The following is a 20,934-nucleotide window of genomic DNA, read 5'->3' on the forward strand; positions in this document are numbered from 1 at the left end:
AGCGATACCGTCCGATACTTGAAAGTATCGGTATCGGATAGTATCGGCCGATACCCGAAAAATATCGGATATCGCCGATACCGATATCCGATACCAATACAAGTCAATGGGACATCAAGTATCGGAAGGTATTCTCATGGTTCCCAGGGTCTGAAGGAGAGGAAACTCTCCTTCAGGCCCTGGGATCCATAGGGATGTGTAAAATAAAGAATAAAAATAAAAAATATTGATATATTTACCTCTCCGGCGGCCCCTGGACTCAGCGCGGGTAACTGGCAGGCTTCTTTGTTCAAAATCAGCGCTTTTAGGACCTGAGAATCACGTCCCGGCTTCTGATTGGTCGCGGGCCGCCCATGTGACCGCCATGCGACCAATCACAAGCCGTGGCGTCATTCGCAGGTCCTTAACGCGCTCATTTTTTAAAAATGAGCGCGGTAATGACTTTCAAAGACGTAGCGGCTTGTGATTGGTCGCGTGGCCGCGACCAATCACAAGCCGCTACGTCTTTGAAAGCCATTAACGCGCTCATTTTTAAAAATGAGCGCGTTAATAGCTTGCGGTGACGTCGCGGCTTGTGATTGGTCGCGGCAACGCGACCAATCACAAGCCGCTACGTCTTTGAAAGCCATTAACGCGCTCATTTTTAAAAATGAGCGCGTTAATAGCTTGCGGTGACGTCGCGGCTTGTGATTGGTCGCGGCAACGCGACCAATCACAAGCCGCTACGTCTTTGAAAGCCATTAACGCGCTCATTTTTAAAAATGAGCGCGTTAATAGCTTGCGGTGACGTCGCGGCTTGTGATTGGTCGCGGCAACGCGACCAATCACAAGCCGCTACGTCTTTGAAAGACATTAACGCGCTCATTTTTAAAAAATGAGCGCGTTAATAGCTTGCGGTGACGTCGCGGCTTGTGATTGGTCGCGGCAACGCGACCAATCACAAGCCGCTACGTCTTTGAAAGTCATTAACGCGCTCATTTTTAAAAAATGAGCGCGTTAAGGACCTGCGAATGACGTCACGGCTTGTGATTGGTCGCGTGGCGGTCACATGGGCGGCCCGCGACCAATCAGAAGCCGGGACGTGATTCTCAGGTCCTAAAAGCGCTGATTTTGAACAACGAAGCCTGCCGGTTACCCGCGCTGAGTCCAGGGGCCGCCGGAGAGGTAAATATATCAATATTTTTTATTTTAATTCTTTATTTTACACATCTCTATGTATCCGATACCGATACCCGATACCACAAAAGTATCGGATCTCGGTATCGGAATTCCGATACCGCAAGTATCGGCCGATACTTGCGGTATCGGAATGCTCAACACTACTCAACACTAATATTCACTAAATAAATAAATGGCGCTATAAAAATGAATAATAATATTAAGTCTTCTTGCCATAAACCAAACAGCAGTCGGCATAGTCCTTATAACTGGGGGGTCGCCTGCACAGGATACAGGATTCAGCTGTTTACCAGGAGCCCAGCTCTAGAGGTCCGCTCCTGTCCAGAGTCCACAGATCAATCAGTAAGTCTAAAGGCTTGACATTTACCTCCTGGACTCCTCCCTAAGGTGGACATATGGTGAACAGCTATAATAGACCTGGCACTGTCATGGCCAATTAACCTCTCTCAGCACATAACATGCTGGAGCAGAACGTCTGGCTTTATGTCACTGAAGCTAATAACCTCAGTGAAATATATCTCCTTTCACCACATTACCAGTGACCCTCTTACAACACTCACTAGCTGTATATCCATTATATAGTAGGGGTGAGGAGCTGGTCACTGTTTTTTTCCAGCACGGGGCACAGCTATATCTATCCTATTGCTATGTTAGGTATTTGCTTGTTCATCAGTTTAAGGTGCACAAATCTCTCCTGGAAAATGTTCAGCCTCACGAATCAATGTTTCTATTCAGTGACAGTAAGCAGAGGAAGACATGAGGGCTAAATTTCATGTGTACATAAAGTCTACATTAGCATTTCTGTCCTACATTTGGTGGTGGCATGTGTATCTTTGGTCCTCTCTGCAGACATGTTGGGCTTTTGGAACATTCTTCATTCATTGAGCTAAAATCAAATGTTTAAGGGAGAGGGTGTAAACACTTCTGCCCTTCCAGTGGGTTTGATCCCAGTAGAGGGAGAACAATAGGCCACATGTTTAGTGAGACAGTTGGTACAGTGACGTCAAGCGGCAAGGATCTGTTGGTGAGTTCTTGGTGCCCCTATATAGGTGAGCTATGGAGATGGGTTGGGCTGGAGTTTGATACACGTGCTACAGTCGTGATATCCATTGTCTCAATGTGAGGAACTATCTAAACAACTGTAGTTGACGGCTGGAGCTTGATACACGTGCTACAGTCATATCTATAGTCTGGATGTGAGGAACTATCTTAAGGACTGTTGTCACCAGCTGGAGCTGCGGTAATGGTATGGAGCATGGACTGCGACCACAGACTATGGTGGCGGGAGATACAAAAGTTGTGGGAAAACCAAAAATTAGGAACTAGTGGGTAATGTCTGGTATTGGGACAGTGAACTATTGGCCCCATGCTGGGATCTTGTGGACTGGGGACATTACATTGTGACCATCTACCCAGAATTGCTGTAAGACCATAAATATAAGGAATACAAATAAGTTGCATTGTTAACCTGCCTAGATAATTAATACAACCCACAACCTCAGATCCTCACAGCAGGTATTAGTATACGGTGTATATGCCACATGACTGTATATAGAGTTATATACCCGCTGGTTGTATATCCAGTATATAGTAGACGTTAATAACTTGTATATATCATATATATTCAGCCTTCAGCGTTCCGCGTTATTCGTGTTGGAGAATTATTACGCCGATTTCCCAGCTGTGACTTCCAGTTTTCCGCCAGTGAAGAGTCGGAAAAACGATCCACTTGTGGAGGGGAACATTCGCATTGTGGACGGTGAGTGCGGGTCCTCTCCCGTTTTCCTCTTTCTCCATCATATCCTCTCCTGGTTCCTATCTGATCAGTCAGGAGACTTTGGATTCTTGATCATCACTGTATCGTCTGCCGGATTATGTCTAAATCGTTTCTATCTATAAAATAAACTTTTTTCTGTTCTTCTTGCTGAAGGCTCTGAGGAGCAGAATGTGAGCCAATTGCAGGCCCTGATCCCACCATCAACCAATTACAAGGACAGATACTATGCAGACATCGATCAGGAGCGCAAGCTTCGGAGGCGGCGAGCCAGGTAACACCAGGGATGATCTGGACCATGCTCCTGATACGTTCTACAGGCTGCCATATACACAGTTAGAGGTGGATACAGGGATATATCGTCTGCAGAACTCTAGATTATTTTCATAAACTTTACATACTTTTCTATATCACAGTCTAAAGCCGATAATGCTCTGCATTACTAATTCTTCCACACGCTGCTTTCACGAGGATACCGAGGGGCCTGAAGACCGCAATGTCTGGTTTCAAAAACTCCTGCACCGCTTAGAAGCACTTCACCATTGTACTAAACAGTGCAGTTCTTTCCCTTGCTAGCAGTGCAAGAGTTAATCTGTTCAGTTGAAGCCCCTAGAGCTTTCCTACCTGGATTGTCTCAGCTGTTCAGTGTTGGCCACTCCCCTCTGTTATATATACTTGCCTCTGGCACTGAGGAATTGCCAGTTTTAGTTGATACAGCCTGTGTTTCATGGTTGGAGTTAGTTTTTGGAGATTGTTCAGCAGATTGTTGCGTCCAGTTTTGTCTGAGTGCACATAGTAACATAGTAACATAGTAACATAGTAACATAGTTAGTAAGGCCGAAAAAAGACATTTGTCCATCCAGTTCAGCCTATATTCCATCATAATAAATACCCAGATCTACGTCCTTCTACAGAACCTAATAATTGTATGATACAATATTGTTCTGCTCCAGGAAGACATCCAGGCCTCTCTTGAACCCCTCGACTGAGTTCGCCATCACCACCTCCTCAGGCAAGCAATTCCAGATTCTCACTGCCCTAACAGTAAAGAATCCTCTTCTATGTTGGTGGAAAAACCTTCTCTCCTCCAGACGCAAAGAATGCCCCCTTGTGCCCGTCACCTTCCTTTGTATAAACAGATCCTCAGCGAGATATTTGTATTGTCCCCTTATATACTTATACATGGTTATTAGATCGCCCCTCAGTCGTCTTTTTTCTAGACTAAATAATCCTAATTTCGCTAATCTATCTGGGTATTGTAGTTCTCCCATCCCCTTTATTAATTTTGTTGCCCTCCTTTGTACTCTCTCTAGTTCCATTATATCCTTCCTGAGCACCGGTGCCCAAAACTGGACACAGTACTCCATGTGCGGTCTAACTAGGGATTTGTACAGAGGCAGTATAATGCTCTCATCATGTGTATCCAGACCTCTTTTAATGCACCCCATGATCCTGTTTGCCTTGGCAGCTGCTGCCTGGCACTGGCTGCTCCAGGTAAGTTTATCATTAACTAGGATCCCCAAGTCCTTCTCCCTGTCAGATTTACCCAGTGGTTTCCCGTTCAGTGTGTAATGGTGATATTGATTCCCTCTTCCCATGTGTATAACCTTACATTTATCATTGTTAAACCTCATCTGCCACCTTTCAGCCCAAGTTTCCAACTTATCCAGATCCATCTGTAGCAGAATACTATCTTCTCTTGTATTAACTGCTTTACATAGTTTTGTATCATCTGCAAATATCGATATTTTACTGTGTAAACCTTCTACCAGATCATTAATGAATATGTTGAAGAGAACAGGTCCCATCTTCATCCTCTCCTATTTGGGTTCCCCTTCTTTTACTTCCTCTTTGTCCCACTCTGTTTGGTGTGTGAATTTTGTATGGTTGGTATTTTCATTTATGCCTGTTCATCTTCCTTTGTTTGGTTTGTGTGTTCCTATGCACATTATCTTTCCTCTACTCAGGGTGGGGCAGGGGACAGATAAGGGTTGATAAAGGAGCATAGCAAGGCAGGTGAACCTGGCATCTCCACCTTCAGGAGTAATCTAGGGAACAGGGATAGGATAAGGCTCCCCTAGTTCTAGGGATCTGGTTAGCGCACATAGTTACAACACCATCGTGACATTAACACTGGTCATACCTTTTTTGATCCATTATGGATCCTGTGGCTACTTTGGCTACTTATGCACTGTTGTTTTGCAGCACCCAGACAACTCAGGTTTAGTGCACACAGTGGCGACATTTTTTGGAGGAGTCAGTACATCCGATCATCGTAATCACCAATAATAAAAATCTTTTATATTTAGAATCTGCCAAAGGTCTGATATCTAGATAGGCAAGATGGTAGTTGTTCTTCACCAGATTCAACTTTTTGTGATGTATAGGCCCGAGGAATAAGAACATTAAAGCGGATGCCTTATCTCGTTGTTTTCCTGGGGGAAGTGATAATTGTGTACCGTTTCCTATATTACAGAAATGAGTAGTCATTGCTATTATACATTGTGATCTGGAGAGGGAGGTTGTAGAGGCTCAGGGGGATGCTCCTGCTGCCTGTCCTTCAGGTAAACTGTTTGTTCCTTTGAATCTCCGTCTTAAAGTTTTAAGCAAACATCATGATTCTGTCTTGGCGGGGCATCCTGGTAATAAACCACCATAGATCTCCTTGTTCTGTGCTTTTGGTGGTCAGGGGTGCGCCAGGATGTTTGGGAGTATGTAACCGCCTGTAGTGTCTGTGTGTGTTCTAAGATCCCTCATGCTCGTGTGGCACCCCAGGAGTTCGGGTACCACGGTAGTGCTGCCTTCCTCTCGGGGAGGATAATTGTTGTGAATTTTGTTGTCGGGCTCCCTCCTGTGGTCATGAATGGTACTTCGGCTGGTTCTGTCCATGGACTTCCTCTGGTGGGTGTTTCTGAGTTTCCTTCCACAGGTGAAGAGGTTAATTCGTTAGCTGGCTGATTTATTTAACTCCACTTAGATCTTTGCTCCATGCCACCTGTCAATGTTCCAGTATTGGTCTAGTTCACTCCTGGATCGTTCTTGTGGCCTGTCTTCCCAGCAGAAGCTAAGTTCCTGCTTGTATTTTCTTTGGTTTGCTATTTTTCTGTCCAGCTTGCTATTTTTATTGTTGTCTTGCTTGCTGGAAGCTCTGGGATGCAGAGGGAGCGCCTCCGCACCGTGAGTCGGTGCGGAGGGTCTTTTTGCGCCCTCTGCGTGGTCTTTTTGTAGGTTTTTGTGCTGACCGCAAAGCAACCTTTCCTATCCTCAGTCTGTTCAGTAAGTCGGACCTCACTTTGCTAAATCTATTTCATCTCTGTGTTTGTATTTTCATCTTTACTCACAGTCATTATATGTGGGGGGCTGCCTTTTCCTTTTGGGAATTTCTCTGAGGCAAGGTAGGCTTTATTTTTCTATCTTTAGGGCTAGCTAGTTCCTTAGGCTGTGCCGAGTTGCATAGGGAGCGTTAGGCGCAATCCACGGCTATTTCTAGTGTGTGTGATAGGATTAGGGATTGCGGTCAGCAGAGTTCCCACGTCCCAGAGCTCGTCCTTTATTATCAGTGACTATCAGGTCATTCCGTGTGCTCTTAACCACCAGGTCCATTATTGTCCTGACCACCAGGTCATAACAGTACTGGAGGCCCAAAGTACTAATGCATCTCAATAGAGGGATAAGAGAAGTTCTGAGACCATTTTTTTTTCTTTGCAGTGTGTTTTGTCTCTCTTTTCCCCTTTACCTCTGGGTGGTTCAGGACACAGGTGTAAACATGGACATTCAAGGTCTGTCCTCTTGGATGGATAATCTCACTACAAGGGTACAAAACATTCAAGATTTTGTGGTTCAGAATCCGATGTCAGAGCCTAGGATTCCAATTCCTGATTTGTTTTTTGGTGATAGATCTAAGTTCTTGAATTTCAAAAATAATTGTAAATTGTTTCTTGCCTTGAAACCTCGCTCCTCAGGTGACCCTGTTCAACAAGTAAAGATCATTATTTCTTTGTTACGTGGTGACCCTCAAGACTGGGCATTTTTCCTTGCGCCAGGAGATCCGGCATTGCGTGATGTTGATGCGTTTTTCCTGGCGCTTGGATTGCTTTATGACGAACCTAATTCAGTGGATCAGGCAGAGAAAATCTTGCTGGCTCTGTGTCAGGGTCAGGATGAAGCGGAGATATATTGTCAGAAGTTTAGAAAGTGGTCTGTGCTCACTCAGTGGAATGAATGTGCCCTGGAAGCAATCTTCAGAAAGGGTCTCTCTGAAGCCCTTAAGGATGTCATGGTGGGATTTCCCATGCCTGTTGGTCTGAATGAGTCTATGTCTTTGGCCATTCAGATCGATCGACGCTTGCGTGAGCGTAAAGCTGTGCACCATTTGGCGGTACTATCTGAGCATGGGCCTGAGCCTATGCAATGTGATAGGACTTTGACCAGAGCTGAACGGCAAGAACACAGACGTTGGAATGGGCTATGTTTTTACTGTGGTGATTCCACTCATGCTATCTCCGATTGTCCTAAGCGCACTAAGCGTTTCGCTAGGTCTGCCACCATTGGTACTGTACAGTCTAAATTTCTATTGTCTGTTACTCTGATTTGCTCTTTGTCATCCTATTCTGTTATGGCATTTGTGGATTCAGGCGCTGCCCTGAATTTGATGGACTTGGAGTATGCTAGGCGCTGTGGTTTTTTCTTGGAGCCCTTGCAGTATCCTATTCCATTGAGAGGAATTGATGCTACGCCTTTGGCCAAGAATAAGCCTCAGTACTGGACTCAATTGACCATGTGCATGGCTCCTGCACATCAGGAGGATATCCGCTTCCTGGTGTTGCATAATCTGCATGATGTGGTCGTTTTGGGGTTGCCATGGCTACAGGTTCATAATCCAGTATTGGACTGGAAATCTATGTCTGTGTCCAGCTGGGGTTGCCAGGGGGTACATGGTGATGTTCCATTTTTGTCTATTTCGTCTTCCACTCCTTCTGAAGTTCCAGAGTTTTTGTCGGATTATCGGGATGTATTTGATGAGCCCAAAGCCAGTGCCCTACCTCCTCATAGGGATTGCGATTGTGCAATTAATTTGATTCCTGGTAGTAAGTTTCCTAAGGGCCGATTGTTCAATTTATCTGTGCCAGAACACGCCGCTATGCGGAGTTATATAAAGGAATCCTTGGAGAAAGGCCATATTCGCCCGTCGTCATCACAGTTAGGAGCAAGGTTCTTTTTTGTGGCCAAGAAGGATGGTTCTTTGAGACCTTGTATTGATTACCGCCTTCTTAATAAAATTACAGTCAAATTTCAGTATCCTTTGCCGTTGCTGTCTGATTTGTTTGCTCGTATTAAAGGGGCTAGTTTGTTCACCAAGATAGATCTTCGAGGGGCGTATAATCTTTTGCGTATTAAACAAGGCGATGAATGGAAAACAGCATTTAATACGCCCGAGGGCCATTTTGAGTACCTGGTTATGCCATTCGGGCTTTCCAATGCTCCATCAGTATTTCAGTCCTTTATGCATGACATCTTCCGAGAGTACCTGGATAAATTCCTGATTGTGTATTTGGATGATATTTTGGTCTTTTCGGATGATTGGGAGTCTCATGTGAAGCAGGTCAGAACGGTGTTTCAGGTCCTTCGTGCGAATTCCTTGTTTGTGAAGGGGTCAAAGTGTCTCTTTGCAGTTCAGAAGGTTTCATTTTTGGGGTTCATTTTTTCCCCTTCTACTATCGAGATGGACCCTGTTAAAGTTCAGGCCATTTATGAGTGGACTCAGCCAACATCTCTGAAAAGCCTGCAAAAGTTCCTGGGCTTTGCTAATTTTTATCGGCGCTTCATCGCTAATTTTTCTAGTGTTGCTAAACCGTTGACTGATTTAACCAAGAAGGGTGCTGATGTGGTCAATTGGTCTTCTGCAGCTGTAGAGGCTTTTCAGGAGTTGAAGCGTCGTTTTTCTTCTGCCCCTGTGTTGTGCCAGCCAGATGTTTCGCTCCCTTTTCAGGTTGAGGTTGATGCTTCTGAGATTGGAGCAGGGGCTGTTTTGTCGCAAAGAAGTTCTGATGGCTCGGTGATGAAGCCATGTGCTTTCTTTTGTAGAAAGTTTTCGCCTGCTGAGCGTAATTATGATGTTGGTAATCGAGAGTTGTTGGCCATGAAGTGGGCATTCGAGGAGTGGCGTCATTGGCTTGAAGGAGCCAAGCATCGCGTGGTGGTCTTGACAGATCACAAGAATTTGACTTATCTCGAGTCTGCCAAACGGTTGAATCCGAGACAGGCTCGATGGTCGTTATTTTTCTCCCGTTTTGATTTTGTGGTTTCGTACCTTCCGGGCTCTAAGAATGTGAAGGCTGATGCCCTGTCAAGGAGTTTTGTGCCTGACTCCCCGGGTGTTCCTGAGCCGGCGGGTATTCTCAAAGAGGGGGTAATTTTGTCTGCCATCTCCCCTGATTTGCGGCGGGTGCTGCAAAAATTTCAGGCTGATAGACCTGACAGTTGCCCAGCGGAGAAACTGTTTGTCCCTGATAGATGGACTTGTAGAGTTATCTCTGAGATTCAATGTTCAGTGTTGGCTGGGCATCCTGGAATCTTTGGTACCAGAGATTTGGTGGCTAGATCCTTTTGGTGGCCGTCTTTGTCACGGGATGTGCGTTCTTTTGTGCAGTCCTGTGGGACTTGTGCTCGGGCTAAGCCATGCTGTTCTCGTGCCAGTGGGTTGCTTTTGCCCTTGCTGGTCCCAAAGAGGCCCTGGACGCATATTTCTATGGATTTTATTTCGGATCTCCCCGTCTCTCAAAAGATGTTGGTCATTTGGGTGGTTTGTGATCGCTTTTCTAAGATGGTCCATTTGGTACCTTTGTCTAAATTGCCTTCCTCCTCTGATTTGGTGCCATTATTTTTCCAGCATGTGGTTCGTTTACATGGTATCCCAGAGAACATCGTTTCTGACAGAGGTTCCCAGTTTGTTTCGAGGTTTTGGCTATCCTTTTGTGCTAGGATGGGCATTCATTTGTCTTTTTCCTCGGCTTTCTATCCTCAGACAAATGGCCAAACCGAACGAACTAATCAGACTTTGGAAACATATCTGAGATGCTTTGTTTCTGCTGATCAAGATGATTGGGTGTCCTTTTTGCCGTTGGCTGAGTTCGCCCTTAATAATCGGGCCAGCTCGGCTACTTTGGTTTCGCCGTTTTTCTGCAATTCTGGTTTCCATCCTCGTTTCTCTTCAGGGCAGATTGAGTCTTCGGACTGTCCTGGTGTAGATACTGTGGTGGATAGGTTGCAGCAGATTTGGACTCATGTGGTGGACAATTTGACCATTGTCCCAGGAGAAGGCTCAACGTTTCGCTAACCGCCGGCGCTGTGTGGGTCCCCGACTTCGTGTTGGGGATTTGGTTTGGTTGTCGTCTCGTTATGTTCATATGAAGGTTTCCTCTCCTAAGTTTAAGCCTCGTTTCATTGGTCCGTATAAGATTTCTGAGGTTATCAATCCTGTGTCATTTCGTTTGGCCCTTCCTGCTTCTTTTGCCATCCATAATGTGTTCCATAGGTCGTTATTGCGGAGATATGTGGCGCCTGTGGTTCCATCCGTTGATCCTCCTGCCCCGGTGTTGGTTGAGGGGGAGTTGGAGTATGTGGTGGAGAAGATTTTGGGTTCTCGTATTTCGAGACGGAAACTCCAGTATCTGCTCAAGTGGAAGGGTTATGGTCAGGAAGATAATTCCTGGGTTTTTGCCTCTGATGTTCATGCTGCCGATCTGGTTCGTGCCTTTCATTTGGCTCATCCTGGTCGGCCTGAGGGCTCTGGTGAGGGTTCGGTGACCCCTCCTCAAGGGGGGGTACTGTTGTGAATTTTGTTGTCAGGCTCCCTCCTGTGGTCATGAATGGTACTTCGGCTGGTTCTGTCCATGGACTTCCTCTGGTGGGTGTTTCTGAGTTTCCTTCCACAGGTGAAGAGGTTAATTCGTTAGCTGGCTGCTCTATTTAACTCCACTTAGATCTTTGCTCCATGCCACCTGTCAATGTTCCAGTATTGGTCTAGTTCACTCCTGGATCGTTCTTGTGACATGTCTTCCCAGCAGAAGCTAAGTTCCTGCTTGTATTTTCTTTGGTTTGCTATTTTTCTGTCCAGCTTGCTATTTTTATTGTTGTCTTGCTTGCTGGAAGCTCTGGGACGCAGAGGGAGCGCCTCCGCACCGTGAGTCGGTGCGGAGGGTCTTTTTGCGCCCTCTGCGTGGTCTTTTTGTAGGTTTTTGTGCTGACCGCAAAGCAACCTTTCCTATCCTCAGTCTGTTCAGTAAGTCGGGCCTCACTTTGCTAAATCTATTTCATCTCTGTGTTTGTATTTTCATCTTTACTCACAGTCATTATATGTGGGGGGCTGCCTTTTCCTTTGGGGAATTTCTCTGAGGCAAGGTAGGCTTTGTTTTTCTATCTTCAGGGCTAGCTAGTTCCTTAGGCTGTGCCGAGTTGCATAGGGAGAGTTAGGAGCAATCCACGGCTATTTCTAGTGTGTGTGATAGGATTAGGGATTGCGGTCAGCAGAGTTGCCACGTCCCAGAGCTCGTCCTTTATTATCAGTAACTATCAGGTCATTCCGTGTGCTCTTAACCACCAGGTCCATTATTGTCCTGACCACCAGGTCATAACAGGTAATGCTATGGCTGGAAACAAGAGGGATCTCTTTGGCAGGTAACCTCACTCACACACAACACCTTCTGAATCCAGGCAAGGAGGGGGAGCTCAAAACCCAGTTTTAGGGCAGCTTCCTTGAATAAAGATCCTGGTCTGGAGGAGGAGCTAGTTTAGTCTGGAGCAGTCAGTGAAGGGAAAGGAGCACAGAGGAGAGAATAGGGCTCAAAGAGGCTGCAAGTGGGCCTCTGAGGAGCCAGAGTGCAGAGACTGGGTACCGGGAGCCCGAGGCTCTGGGGAGCTGCAAGCCCCACAGCAAAACCAGAGGGCAAAGGACTATACGTATACTGCCCGCATTAAGCCTGTGGTACAGCAGCATTCTGCAGCTTGGAATCACCATGCAGAGACCCCAGAAGGAACTGCTCAAGCTGCCTATCATACAAAGTGGAAGGCTTTCAACCTGACTTGCCAAGGGGATTTCACTTGTTTCCGGGCTACCTGGACTTCTTATGTACCTGTGGCCGGTACCCTGGACTGAGACCTGTTACAACTTCAGTAAACCAGGTAAAGACTGCAACGCTGTGTCCTTTACTCATTTCCTGGCATACACCATCATTGCCATACACTGGGAGCCCTGGGGACCCTGCTTCACCTGTGGGAAGCGTCACCATCTGGCCACCATATCATCACCCCAGAGGACCCCTTTAAGCAGCGTTGGTCCCCACTGACCGAACACCACAGGTGGCGTAACACCAAACTTTATTTAACAACCCCTTAAAAGAACGTTCCCCTTTTTCAGCGAATCCCAGGGCCACGGACCGGTTCGCAGCCACTGTGACATCCCCTTTAAGAGCGACCGGACCCGGTACAGAGTACCCCACTGCCCTGGTGGGCGACTCACTCGTCTGTCTAGGGCTCTTCAACCTGTGGCGATTCCTAGTAGACGCTTTGCACAAAAAGGAAAAAAAAGGCATGAACCGCACCTCCAAAAATCATAAGTTGATCTAAAGCCACTAGGCAAAAATTTATATAACTGAACATGAGGTTTTCAGTTTAACATTCTGATCAGACTGTATGAAGCCCACTGCCACGTCACGGCAAACCTCGTAGTGGGTCCTATCGCCCTAACGGAGCGGAGCCGTGTGGCGACCACCGCTACAGCGGCAATGCACCAGCAGGGCGGACGGTCTGTTGCCCCACAGCACCCATGCTGCGAGACTGAGCTCCCATGACTCCAGACCGCGCCGCCCCACCAGCACAAAGCCACAGCAACAATGGCTGCCACACAGCACCAGCACCAAAATGAAAGGAGCACTTAAACTCACCTTCCTCCAGCTCTTCAGTGAGAGCCAAAATGGGCTAGACCCCTTACTTTGCAGTCTCCCTGCTGGTGCATTGCCGCTGTTGCGGTGGTCGCCGCACGGCTCCGTTAGGGCTGTAGGACCCACTACGAGGTTTGCCGTGACGTGGCAGTGGGCTTCGTACAGTCGGATCAGAATGTTAAACTGAAAACCTCATGTTCAGTTATATAAATTTTTGCCTAGCGGCTTTAGATCAACTTATGATTTTTGGAGGTGCGGTTCATGCCTTTTTTTTTTTCCTATTTGTGCAAAGCAGATTCCTAGTAGACCTTGGACTCATTTGTCAGTAGATTTCATCACTAATCTACCCGTATCGGCAGGAAATACTGTAATATTGGTGGTGGTAGACAGATTCAGAAAGATGTCGCTTTCATTGCCCTACCCTCCTTACTTAACGCTGCGACCTTGGCGCAAATTTTTATTATAGAAAATGTGAAGCTACATGGGATTCCTACTGATATTGCTTCTGACCAGGGGGTGCAATTTATTTTCAAATTTTGGAAAGCATTCGTTATGGGATCCATCTTTCATTTTCTTCAGCCTTTGATCCACAGTCTAATGGACAAATTGAACATGTAGAGGTGTTTTGTGTCGGAGAATCAGGATGATTGGGCTACTTACCAGTAGCTGAATTCGCAGTGAATAACTGGTGTCATGAGTCTACTGGTAAGTCCCCGTTTCCCCGTTCCTTGGGGCATATGAATTTCATCCTCAGTTCTTCTTTTTCAATAGCAATCATTCTTCAGGAGTACCTAAGGAGGAATGGTTTTCTTTGTCTATTACATCAGTGAGGCAAGGTGTTCTTGAAAATTTGAAGATGAGATCCAAATACAAGAGTGTGGCTGATCGGAGACGTTTGGTGGGTCACCCACTTTTAGGATTCATAATGTGGTTCACCAATCTCTACTTAAAAAATATGTTGCTTCCCCTGAACCTTCTCTACCACCAACTTCCCCAGTCATTGTTGAAGGGAATTTGCAATTTCAGACCGCTAAGGTTATTGATTCTCGCTTAGTTTATTGATCTCTTCATTATCTGGTACACTGGAAGGGTTATGGTCCTGAAGAGAGAATGTGGGTATCAGCATCTAATGTCCATGATGTCAGGTTGGTTCAGTCTTTTCAAGCGACACACCCTGATAAATACAGCCTTGAGGTTCCAGAGGTCCTTCTTAGAAGAGGGGCTACTGTAACGGGGATACCGCAAAAGAGAGGGTTCAGAAGACCATGGTGTCTGGTTTCACAAACTCCTGCACTGGTTAGAAGTAATTCACCATCGTATTAAACAGTGCAGGTTTTTTCCTTGCTAGCAATGCAAGGGTGAATCTGTTCAGTTGAGGCTCCTTGAGCCTTCCTACCTGGATTGTCTGAGCCGTTCAGTGTTGGCCACTCCCTTCTGCTATATATGCTCACATTTGGCACTTAGGGTTTCCCAGTGTTGATTTTTACTGCCTGGTTCTGGAGTTGGAGGTGTAGTTCGTGGTTGGAGTTGGATTTTGGAGATTGTTCAGGAGATTGTTGCTTGGAGTTTGTTTCTGTGCAAATCCTCATCCTCTCCTATTTGGTTTCTCCTTCCTTAAACTCTCCTGTGTCCCATTCTGTTTGGTGTGTGAATTTTGTATGGTTTGTATTTTTGTTAATCCCTGTCCATCTTGCCTTGTTTGTGTGGTTAGTATTATCCTATACACTTCAGCTTCCCACTACCCTGTGGGGGAAGGGACAGATTAGGGTTGATATAGAAGCATAGCTAGGCACGTGAACCTAGCATCTCCACCTTCAGGAGTAATCTGGGGACAGGGCTAGACTATGGCTTCCCTAGCTCTAAGGACCTGGATAGTGCCAATAGTTCCAACACCACAGTGACAACTGCATTGTACAGTTTTACAGGAGGAGCAAGCAGTAGTTCTAGAGCAAGCAGTAGTTCTCAATCTCTATAATTCTAGATTGTTAAATTGCAAGATATTTGTATATATACTATTTTTGTATAATTTTAGTTTAGAATATACAAAATATACATCACCAGAACAACCATCAGTACATTAATCCATAACTAGAACCCGCAGGCCATATGTTGTGCACTGACTTTGGAGATTTGGAGAGTTTCTGCTAAAAAAAAAATCAGTGAATCAGTGTGAACATACCCAAACGTAAACTGAGTTTCTGGAGAAGAAACGTAATAAATCCTCCTCATAGTCTCAAATCTCTTAAGTCAGGTTTGCACAACAGAAGACCCATGGATCTCACATAGCCCGCCAAAGGGTTTATTACTGCCCACAGGAGCTGGGAGACGCCGGATTTCTTCTTCCCATATTCAAATGTCTTTCAGATGCGAATACATTTGAACACTTAAGTTTCGGACTGGGGCAGAGGAGGGCTCATCAGCCCTGGCCCCAACATGCAGCACACAGTGACAGCGGTGACACATAGCAATGGTAAGTGCTCCATGGAGGAGCCGAAGATTAAATGTGCTATCATTTTAGATGAGGGGCTGGGAGAGGGGCAGGTTGGTGTTACTGCAAAGTCACATTATGGGGCAATAGAGTATGGGGTAATGGGGGTGATTGTGACATAGGTGCATGGTACAGTGTGGATTGATAGGGACTTTATGCAGAGGCATTGCAGGGGAGTCTTAGAGAAAAATTTAATTCCATGACACATATCCAGAGGGGATATATGACCCCACATTGAACATACGGGATTAATTATAGCTGGGGAAGAGAGAAACTGATTATAACTGGGGAATTGAGAGGGAGCTGACATGTCAAACTCCATTGAAGTGGGGATTTCCTGCAGTGACCACGAAGTAGACCCCGTGCAGGCAGTCCAGGCAGATAATCGACAACAGCATCGACAGGTCATGTGGGTTAATGGGAAATGTATGCAGGGACTAAGAGATTCAGGGGCAACTTTGACCCTTGTGAAGCCTCATCTCGTCCGGGACCAAGAGAAGATGGACCGGACAGTGGCAGTCCGTGTAGCAGGGGGAGCCATACATCGACTGCCCACTGCCAGGATTCACCTGAACTGGGGAGTTGGGGATGGCCTTGTTGAGGTCGGCTTGATGGAGGATTTGCCTGCAGACGTTTTGCTGGGAAATGACTTGGGGCCCATGTTGTCTGCCTTCTCGGTTGCCCCTCTGGCTGAGACATATCCTGTGACCACCCGTAGACAAACTCGAGCTGCGGAGGCGGAATCACACTCAGAGGAGGCCCAGGTAAGACATCCCAGCCCTACACGTATTCCCATAGCCAGACACATTTCTTGGGCCAGCCCAGATGAATTTAAGAGGGAGTTACTTGAGGATCCTTCATTGGAGAGATATCGTGGGAAGGCACAGGAGGGGAGAGGGGTACTGGAAGGGGAACAGTTTATATGGAAGCAGGGACTCCTCTACCGGATCACAGAGCAGCACCACACAGGGACGAGCCCCACTATAAAATGACAGCCGGTAGTTCCCAAGAAGTATAGGCTGGAGTTACTGCGAATCTCTCATGACATACCCTTGGCCGGGCACTTCGGCGTCAGTCGCACCAGGCATCGTCTGACACAAAACTTCTTTTGGCCGAGGGTAACCCATCATGTTCGTCAATACTGCCAGACCTGTGACAGTTGCCAGCGCATTGGCAAGAGGGGAGATCGATGCAAGGCCAAATTACGCCCCCTCCCCATTGTGGAGGAACCATTTAGCCGAGTAGCAGTCGATCTGATAGGGCCGTTAGCCAAACCCAGTCCGTCAGGGAAAAGGTATATATTGACAGTGGTAGATTATGCCACACGGTATCCAGAGGCGGTTGCGTTACCTAACATACTGGCAGAGACAGTGGCGGCTGCCCTGCTCCAGGTTTTCTCACGGGTTGGATTTCCCCGGGAGATTATCTCAGACCTGGGTACCCAGTTTACAGCAGAGGTGACCAACCAACTGTGGAAGCTGTGTGGCGTAAAGTCCATTAGAAGTGCCCCATACCACCCGCAAACCAATGGGTTGTGTGAACGCTTTAACGGGATGTTAAAACAACTCATTGGGACTTTTACCAGGACCTACAGGGACTGGGAGAAATTCTTGCCTCACCTCCTGTTTGCCTATCGAGAGGTGCCCCAAGAATCCACGGGGTTCTCCCCATTCGAACTGGTATACGGGAGACGGGTAAGGGGACCCCTAGACTTAGTGCTAGAACACTGGGAAGGGGAGGACCTCATAGAAGGGGTACCTATTGTACCCTATGTGCTGGAATTCCGGGACCGCCTACAGGAGCTGACCCAGGCTGTACGTGGGAACATGCAGGTGGCCAGAGAGCGCACCTTAGAAATAGGGCAGAAGGTCCTGGTATTAGAGCAAGTTCCAAGATGCATGGCAGGGGCCCTACCAGGTAGTGGGGAAAATAGCCGACACCACCTATAATGTCGCCGATTGTGACGACCCCAGGGTTATCCGCATGTTCCACGTGAATATGCTGAAGCCCTACCGGGAGCGCCCTGAAGAGGTAGTGGCCATCTGTGCACCTGAAGCAGAGGATTTAGCCGGACTTCCCTTGCCTGATGTCTTAGGGGAGAGGACTCAGTCTAAAACATGGGACCAGACACTTGGATGAAGACCTAGGCCCCCGGGAGAGACAGCAGGCGGAAGAGTTGTTGAGGCAGCGACATAGGATGTTTTCGGGGAAACCCGGGTACACTCACCTGGCACAACACAAGGTTGAGACCCAGGATCAGACCCCCCTGCGACAACCCCCCTTCCGCGTCCCTGAGTCTGTACGAGAAGGGATGCGGCAAGAGATACAAGAGATGTTGCGTTTAGGGGTCATTGAAGAGTCAGATAGTCCCTGGGCATCCCCCGTAGTGTTAGTGCCCAAGAAGGATGGGACTACACGGTTTTGTGTAGACTATCGTAAGCTCAATGAGAAAACACTGACGGATGCGTATCCCATGCCGCGTGTGGATGACTTGTTAGACCGGCTGGCGGGGGCAAAGTATTTGACCACCATCGATCTATGCAAAGGCTACTGGCAGATTCCCCTTAGTCCTGACGCTATTTGTTGTGAATTCTGTGGTCAAGCTCCCTCCTGTGGTCATGAGTGGTACTTCGGCTGGTTCTGTCTATGAGCTTCCGCTGGTGGATGTGAGTGGGGCTGCGGCTTCTGAGTTTCCTTCCTCAGGTGACGAGGTTAAGTCGTTAGGTGCTGCTCTATTTAACTCCACCTAGTTCTTTGTTCCTAGCCTCCAGTCAATGTTCCAGTATTGGTCTGGCTCTCTCCTGGATCGTTCTTGTGGCCTGTCTGCCCTGCATAAGCTAAGTTCTGCTTGTGTTACTTTTGTTTGCTATATTTTCTGTCCAGCTTGCTATATTGGTTTTTCTTGCTTGCTGGAAGCTCTGAGACGCAGAGGGAGCACCTCCGTACCGTTAGTCGGTGCGGAGGGTCTTTTTGCCCCTCTGCGTGGTTGTTTGTAGGTTTTTGTGTTGACCGCAAAGCTATCTTTCCTATACTCGGTCTATTCAGTAAGTCGGGCCTCACTTTGCTAAAATCTATTTCATCTCTGTGTTTGTATTTTCATCTTAACTCACAGTCATTATATGTGGGGGGCTGCCTTTTCCTTTGGGGAATTTCTCTGAGGCAAGGTAGGCTTATTTTTCTATCTTCAGGGCTAGTTAGTTTCTCAGGCTGTGCCGAGTTGCATAGGGAGCGTTAGGCGCAATCCACGGCTACCTCTAGTGTGGTATGATAGGATTAGGGATTGCGGTCAGCAGAGTTCCCACGTCTCAGAGCTCGTCCTATGTTAGTAACTATCAGGTCACTTCGTGTGCTCTTAACCACTAGGTCCATTGTGGTTCTGAATCACCTGTTCATAACAGTACTGGAGGCCCAAAGTACTAATGCTTCTCAATAGAGGGAAAAGAGAAGTTCTGAGACCATTTTTTTTTCATTGCACTTTGTTTTGTCTTTCTTTTCCCCTTTACATCAGGGTGGTTCAGAACACAGGTGTAGACATGGACATTCAAGGTCTGTCCTCTTTGATGGATAATCTCGCTATAAGTGTTCAGAACATTCAAGATTCAGAATCCTATGTTAGAACCTAAAATTCCTATTCCTGAGTTATTTTCTGGAGATAGAGCTAAGTTTCTGAATTTCAAAAATAATTGTAAACTATTTCTGGCTTTGAAACCCCGCTCCTCTGGTGACCCAGTTCATCAAGTAAAGATCATTATTTCTTTATTACGTGGCGACCCTCAAGACTGGGCATTTTCTCTTGCGCCAGGAGATCTGGCATTGCGTGATGTTGATGCGTTTTTCCTGGCGCTCGGGTTGCTTTATGATGAACCTAATTCAGTGGATCAGGCAGAGAAAATCTTGCTGGCTCTGTGTCAGGGTCAGGATGAGGTAGAGATATATTGTCAGAAATTTAGGAAGTGGTCTGTGCTCACTCAATGGAATGAATGTGCTCTGGCAGCAATTTTCAGAAAGGGTCTCTCTGAAGCCCTTAAGGATGTCATGGTGGGATTTCCTATGCCTGCTGGTCTGAATGAGTCTATGTCTTTGGCCATTCAGATCGATCGGCGCATGCGTGAGCGTAAAGCTGTGCACCATTTGGCGGTATTATCTGAGCATGGACCTGAGCCTATGCAGTGCGATAGGACTTTGACCAGAGCTGAACGGCAAAAACACAGACGTCAGAATGGGCTGTGTTTTTACTGTGGTGATTCCACTCATGCTATCTCCGATTGTCCTAAGCGCACTAAGCGGTTCGCTAGGTCTGCCACCATTGGTACGGTACAGTCGAAATTTCTTCTGTCCGTTACCTTGATCTGCTCTTTGTCATCGTATTCTGTCATGGCATTTGTGGATTCAGGCGCTGCCCTGAATTTGATGGACTTGGACTTTGCTAGGCGCTGTGGGTTTTTCTTGGAGCCCTTGCAGTATCCTATTCCATTGAGAGGAATTGATGCTACGCCTTTGGCCAAGAATAAGCCTCAGTACTGGACCCAGCTGACCATGTACATGGCTCCTGCGCATCAGGAGGATATTCGCTTTTTGGTGTTGCATAATCTGCATGATGTGGTCGTGTTGGGGTTGCCATGGCTACAAGTCCATAACCCAGTATTGGATTGGAAATCAATGTCTGTGTCCAGCTGGGGTTGTCAGGGGGTACATGGTGATGTTCCATTTCTGTCTATTTCATCATCCACCCCATCTGAGGTCCCAGAGTTCTTGTCGGATTACCGGGATGTATTTGATGAGCCCAAGTCCAGTGCCCTACCTCCGCATAGGGATTGTGATTGCGCTATCGATTTGATTCCTGGTAGTAAGTTTCCTAAAGGTCGACTGTTTAATTTGTCTGTGCCTGAGGACGCCGCTATGCGGAGTTACATAAAGGAATCCTTGGAGAAGGGTCATATTCGCCCGTCGTCGTCGCCATTGGGAGCAGGGTTCTTTTTTGTGGCCAAGAAGGATGGTTCGTTGAGACCTTGTATTGATTACCGCCTTCTAAATAAAATCACGGTCAAATTTCAGTACCCCTTGCCGCTGCTGTCTGATTTGTTTGCTCGGATTAAGGGGGCTAGTTGGTTCACCAAGATAGATCTTCGTCGTGCGTATAATCTTGTGCGCATTAAACAGGGCGATGAATGGAAAACAGCATTTAATACACCCGAGGGCCATTTTGAGTACCTGGTTATGCCATTCGGGCTTTCTAATGCTCCATCAGTGTTTCAGTCCTTTATGCATGACATCTTCCGAGAGTACCTGGATAAATTCCTGATTGTATACTTGGATGATTTTTATCGTCGCTTCATCAATAATTTTTCTAGTATTGCTAAACCGTTGACTGATTTAACCAAGAAGGGTGCTGATGTGGTCAATTGGTCTTCTGCTGCTGTGGAAGCTTTTCAGGAGTTGAAGCGTCGTTTTTCTTCTGCCCCTGTGTTGTGCCAACCAGATGTTTCGCTTCCGTTCCAGGTCGAGGTTGATGCTTCTGAGATTGGAGCAGGGGCTGTTTTGTCGCAAAGAAGTTC

General features: G+C 46.8%; 1 protein-coding gene across 4 annotated transcripts in view; it reads left to right on the forward strand.

Annotated features, from left to right (window-relative positions):
- Positions 1-20,934, forward strand: part of LOC138672430 (vang-like protein 1) — a 168,983-nt gene that overhangs the window by 104,540 nt on the left and 43,509 nt on the right. For all 4 annotated transcript variants that reach the window (XM_069760401.1, XM_069760398.1, XM_069760399.1 and 1 more), the window contains exons 5-6: positions 2,808-2,938; positions 3,110-3,227. In XM_069760401.1, the coding sequence (XP_069616502.1) occupies positions 2,808-2,938; positions 3,110-3,227 (249 nt within the window). The remainder of the gene's footprint in view (positions 1-2,807; positions 2,939-3,109; positions 3,228-20,934) is intronic.

This window comes from Ranitomeya imitator, chromosome 3, assembly GCF_032444005.1.
Source record: "Ranitomeya imitator isolate aRanImi1 chromosome 3, aRanImi1.pri, whole genome shotgun sequence".
NCBI classification, from domain to species: Eukaryota; Metazoa; Chordata; class Amphibia; order Anura; family Dendrobatidae; genus Ranitomeya; species Ranitomeya imitator.